The 6,000-nt window shown below is 39.6% G+C and overlaps 1 protein-coding gene across 2 annotated transcripts in view; it reads right to left on the bottom strand.

The window, feature by feature from the left end:
- Positions 1–243: 243 nt before the first annotated feature.
- The window catches only part of nudcd1 (NudC domain containing 1), a 118,332-nt gene continuing 112,575 nt past the window's right edge, over positions 244–6,000 (bottom strand). For both annotated transcript variants that reach the window (XM_043688747.2, XM_043688748.2), the window contains 2 exons: positions 3,424–3,580; positions 244–1,666 (listed from right to left, as the gene is read on the bottom strand). In XM_043688747.2, coding sequence (XP_043544682.2) covers positions 1,368–1,666; positions 3,424–3,580 — 456 coding nt within the window. In that variant the 3' untranslated portion in view covers positions 244–1,367. The remainder of the gene's footprint in view (positions 1,667–3,423; positions 3,581–6,000) is intronic.

Here is a 6,000-nt window from a genome sequence, read left to right as displayed (position 1 = left end):
GCAGTACTCCCTTAATATACCAACTATTGATAAACCTAGATTATGAAACTTACAAAACACAAGCTTTACCTAGAATCAAATTTGTTGAAATCAGAAATTCAATGTTTGAGCAATTAAAACTCTTCTAAAGTGGGCTGTAAACATTTTGATACTTTTGGGTTAAATTACACCAATTGTGTTCGAGGTATATACATACATAGGGTAATATTATGTTGGGCTTTCAGAAGCACAGTCCACACAGTCTACATTTAAAACAAATAGTTGCTTTATTGTCCAAAAATACTAATGGTTAATGGTCAGTATTGAACATGCTGGCTATGACATCAGCAACTCAAATCTCAACATGATGCACTGAGTCAGGAACATACATAAACAGAAAAAACCCCATAAATAAAAACAAAATGCTGGAAACTTGCAACTAATCAGTCATCTATCAAAAACCTTAAATCTTTCACTTTCCACAAATGCTAATAGATCTGCAGAGAATTTCCAATACTTGATGTTTTTATTTCAGATTTCCCAATCTGCAGTTATTTTGCTTATGTAACACCTCACCCAGGATCTTCAGTGCATTTGAACCCTTCTGATCACTCTTGGTTTGGGAGTACAGTCAGTGCTAAACACCAACTGTAGTTGAATAAAGCTAGTTGCTTGTTGTTATATTATAAGTAGTTTAGTTTATTTGCAATCATCAACATAGTTATATAGCAGATTATGGTCAAAACAAGAATATCAATGTCTCACAAACACATCCACTATAAACAGTGGGGACTGTACGTCCATACACCAGTAAAACACTGCATTTTGTTGGAAGTTCAGGTGACAGTGAGTTGACAGTGCCCTGGCTATGTGGCAGGGAAAGCTCTGCTGTTCTCTTTCATTGCTTCCAATAATCCTTTGTGCAGATCGAGGCCATTTTGAACGTGCATCATGTGGGCAGGAGCTCAGGAAAGCCGGCTGATAAATCTCCAGAGCTGTATGGAGGTTGCACACAACATGTCCAGATCAGCACTTATTTCACAAGTGCTTCCTAATGTTCATTGCTAGAAGAAAACTATGCTTTGACACAGAAACATTTCAAATATTGCTTTTCAGCACAAACTGAAATATTATGCTTAGATCTCAAAGTATGAAGCCATTTTTAATTATGCATCGCCAAGTCATGTCATTAATGTAGCACAATCTGCTACATCTGTGCAGAAATCTGTTCAAAGTAATAGAAAGCTGTAATAATTCTGGGGTAACTAGGACTGTACAAACAGGTAACAATGTGTTTTGTAACTCATGTGGGAAGTTAATCTAAACTATAACTATTAATAAACCATTTTACATGGCATCCTGAAATCCTTTGACCTATTGCATTGAATTCACTCAGAGATGTCTGTATTCACTTTAATTATAAACAAGTTTTTTCTTGTCAAAACAAACAGCCTCTCATTAGTAGCTTGAAAACCCAGTACAGGATCATTTGTTTCCAAGCTGGCAACCTGTTGCTTGGCAACCTGCCCTACATGTCTAGCTTCCTTTCGGTTGTAAAGTACTGTTTGAACAGGCGCAGGCTGCCGGTAAATGAAGACTCGACGGAAGCATTCACACAGAGCAGCATAGGAATAGTTTGGAGCACAAGTTGAAAATTTCTTCTCACGTTTAGATGCCTGAACATAGCCTAGAACAAGACAAGGTTTACAGTTTATTAACCTGTCCATTGTTTAGAAGAAAAGCCTTACGTTTAAATAGTGTCTTTCACATTCTAAACCATTTCACTACCAATACAAGTACATTCCAAAGTGTAATAATCATTGTAATGTAGGAAACATGGCAATCAGTTTGCACACAGCAAAATCACACAAACAGCAACATGATAATAGATGATTCTGGTGTGATATTGATGGATGGATAAACACTGGTCACAATGGTAAGAGCTCCTCAGACCTTTTGTGAAAGAGTGCAATGGGATTTTTTTAATGGTCAGATAAGACCTTGTTTAAAATCAATATGATTTCTGACAGCATTGCAAAAGTAGATTAGCACAGCTAGATTATGCGTTCAAGTCTCTGGAATGGGACCTAAACCCACAACCTTACACAATATTGACATGATATGTTTCTTTAATCAAGGCTAAGAAGAACAACAATAGCCCACATTGTAGACAACAGTGAAGAGTACAGGAAAACCAGTAGCAGTCACTGCACGATGCAAAGCTTGGGTGTCTAGCAGGAAGTAAAGACTGAGCAAGTTGAGCTTCACAAGGTTCTGATGAAGCCTCTTCATTCAGAGGCAGTAAAGGCTCAGTTGAGTATGTTCAAGACTAAGACTGATAAATTTCTGCATTTGAAATACATCATGAATATGGAGATAATTCAAGAACATGATGTTGAAGTAGGTGATCAGCCATGATTGCACTGAATGGCAGATTGGACTGGAAGGAATAAATGGCTACTCTATTTCTGTTTCTTGTGGGATTCTAATAAAGCAGGAGACAGCACGGTGGTGCTGTATTTCAGCACAATGAGCACACGGGAGGAGAAATGGCATAAGGAAGTGTAATGTAACAGGAATTAGGATGGGGGAAGGAGATGTACAGACAGATGATCAAACTAGTGAGAGTAAGATGGTGGTAAATAGCAAAGAGGAAAACCTTAGGCTACAAGATGATAGAGATATGCTGGCCAGATGAACTGAACAATGATAAGTGGACCAAGCACCATACGCAATCAAAATCAGGCGATTGAAGTATGACGTGCCCATGCCAAAAATTCCAATCGGAGTCTTTGATCAGCTACAAGACAGAACTTCAAAACTTTAGGTGAGGATTTTTTTTATTTTTAAAAGGATCTTCAAAATGCACGAAGGAACCAGGGGAAAGAAACAACGCAGCAAGCAAAAGTTTGACAACCAGGTTTTTTGGGGGGAAACAATAAGATAATTAGACAAATTAAAAAGAAACGTTAAAAAAGGACATTAATATTCATTTAAGTGTATGACTAAGCTTGGCATTACAGCAATAAAACAATCCCTGACATGAAGCTATAATAGCCATTCTTATCTCAATGTCAAAGCTTATAACCAAAAAAACAGCAGTGGCCTAGGGAGAAAGCATCTTCCTTGGAGTGGCGACCAATCCAGAAGTTATTAATGCTAAAGGCACTCCAATGTCATGCAACTTCAAATGTGGTGCCCCCTCCGAACTGATTTCAAACATCCCATTGTACAGGACATGAGGATGCGTCTCAAACACAGCCTTACTGCATTTACTATGAATAGCAACCTAACATGGAAAGATAACAATGCAACACAACATCTGGAAGAGGAAAACAAACTGAACAATCAATTACAGCTTGTTAAAAGATGTGAAGACTTCATGCACCCAACAAACTGACTCGCAAAAGTTCATATGCAGCATGCTCACAATTCATGTCTTACCTAAAGCATTGAATGTCCCAATGTGCTCCCACATGTTGTCTTGTTGTGGGTGTGGTTGCCATAGAAGTGCATCAACATCGTGGCGTAGACAGAAGCAGGGCATCTCAGCTGGATCCACCACTGCTGTGAACAGATACTGGTGACTGCTCAGATTAACCTGAAAATCAAAATTTAAAACATGCTCAAAACATTTATAAACTGAGAATGGGAAGGTTCTGTAATGACCAGGAGCTTTGTTGATCCAGTTTTCGATACTGTATTTATTGAAAGACATGAATGTCCACGCCTTATATCAATAACTGGTCAGTCATTACCACGTTAACCTTTGGGGAAAAAAACATTTTACATCAATATTCATAGAGGTACCATATACACTCAATTAATAGTAGATCTCATGTAAATGTCAACCCCAGTTCTTCACAGATAACAGATCAATGTTTATGAGTCAGTGTGACGGCCGTCACATCCCACTCCAGCTTTCCAGTTTGCCGGTTGTTCTGCTCTGCTCCCAGTCTTCTGGCTGTTGTGTTCTGTTCTGGGTTTTCAGGATTATTCTAATTTATTTTCTTTTCTTTACTTGCTTAGAGATCAATTGGGCTTCTGCTAATGATACAGTATGAATTTTGATGGGCATTAATTTCAGCCCCTCAAAAGTAGCACCCATGTAATAGTTGACCCCATAAATTTAACCTTAAAAAGTAGCCACAAAAATTCAACCTCTACTCAAATACCATATATGGTATTCATATTGGTATTGGAATAACTTTGATTCTCCAACAGTTTTTTGAATACATTTTATATCGTCTTTGGAATTTATTAATTACTGTGAACTATTACACTTTAAATGCAAGGCTCATCAATCAATAGCTTTCATAGCTAGCAAACTTCAGTCAGAGGTGTTGAGTGGATGATTCATCATGGTCTCCTCCAGAGGTACTGCCCATCACAAATGCCAGTCTTCAGCCAGACAATTTCAAGAAACAGGTGAAGACAGTAGATACAATAAAAATAAATACTATTGGCTTCCGACAAAATCCCTGTTCTACTACTGAAGATCTCTGCTCCTGAACCAGCTGCAATTCTTACCAAGCTGTTCCAGTAAGTGGACTATACTGGCAACATGGAAAGTTGGTCGGTGTATCCTGTGCACAAATCCAATCCAGCTAATTGTGGCCCATCAGAATATTCTCATCATTAGCGAATTAATAGAAAATGTTGACAACATTGTGATCAATTGGCACTGACCTAGCAAAAATCTGCTCACAGATGCTCAATTTGGGTTCTGCCAGGATCTCTCAGCTCCTGAACTCAGCACAACCCTGGCCCAAAGATGGTAAAAAAAAACCTCAACTGATGAGGAGTGAAGCAAGTGACTGCCTTTAACGAAAAGGTAGCATCTGTCTATCTCATCAAGAAGCCGTAGCAATATTAACATTTATCAGAGTCAGAGGGAAAACTACCCACTGTTTAAGAGTCATATCGAGCACAAAGAAAGATAGTTGTGACTATAGGAGGTCAATCACTTCAGTATCAGGTCACTGCTGCAGAAGTCTCTCAAGTTGGTGTCAAGGGTCCAATCATCTCAGGTTAATTCAATGACTTTCCCCTCCGCCATAAGGTCAGAAGTGGAGATGTTTGCTGACGACAGTGAATGTTTAACACCTCTCATGGCTTCTCAGATACAGAAGCAGTCTGAGTCGATATCACAAAACTGCAGACATGTTACACTGCAGAATACCACCATTCGACTTCCCAATAAGCATTATGACGTACCCCTCACTTAACTCTGCAATTTTTCTGCACTGTTGTATATATTGTTTATATTCAAATGTATTTTCAAAGGTCTCAATTGATTAGATTAAATGATCTACAGTATGGAAACAGGCCATTGAACCCAAGTCCACACCGACCCTCTGAAGAGTAATCCACTCAGACCCATTCCCCTACCCTATATTTACCCCTGACTAATGCAACTAACACGATAGGCAATTCAGCATGACCAATTCACCTGTCCTGCGCATCTTTGGATTGTGGGAGGAAACCGGAGCACCGGAGGAAACCCATGCAGACACAGGGAAAATTTGAAAACTCCAGACAGTCGCCTGAGGCAGGAATTAAACCCGTGTTCCTGGTGCGGTGAGGCAGCAGTGCTAACCACTGAGCCACTGTGCCTCCCAGGTACAGTACCCCTGATCCTAAACATTTTGTTGTGAAGTTTTTTTTCTCAGTGTCAGGGACGCAGGTTTGGTTCCAGCTCTGGGTGACTGTGAGGAGTTTGCACACTCCCCCAGTGTCTGCGTGGGGTTCCTGTGGGTACACTAATTTGGTAAGTGCGTGGTTACGGGAAGAGGGTGGAAGGTGGGTCTGGGTTGGATACTCTTTGGAGGATTGGTGCAGACTCAAATGGACCGAACGATCTCTTTCTGTGCTGTAGGGATTCTATATCCTCATGCTCTTAATCCTTTTATGAGGGGAGCAGATTCTCTCTACCTACTCTATCCAGACTTCCCATGATATTGAATACTTCTATCAGCTCTCCTCCTTTATAGGTAGCTATAAAAGAAAAGATTATCAGAG

Source organism: Chiloscyllium plagiosum, unplaced genomic scaffold (genome assembly GCF_037043375.1).
Source record: "Chiloscyllium plagiosum isolate Xiang-an unplaced genomic scaffold, Cpla_swu_hap1 HiC_scaffold_4, whole genome shotgun sequence".
NCBI lineage: Eukaryota > Metazoa > Chordata > Chondrichthyes > Orectolobiformes > Hemiscylliidae > Chiloscyllium > Chiloscyllium plagiosum.
Note: the sequence above shows the minus strand (reverse complement) of the source record. Positions and strands in the feature narration are given on the sequence as shown.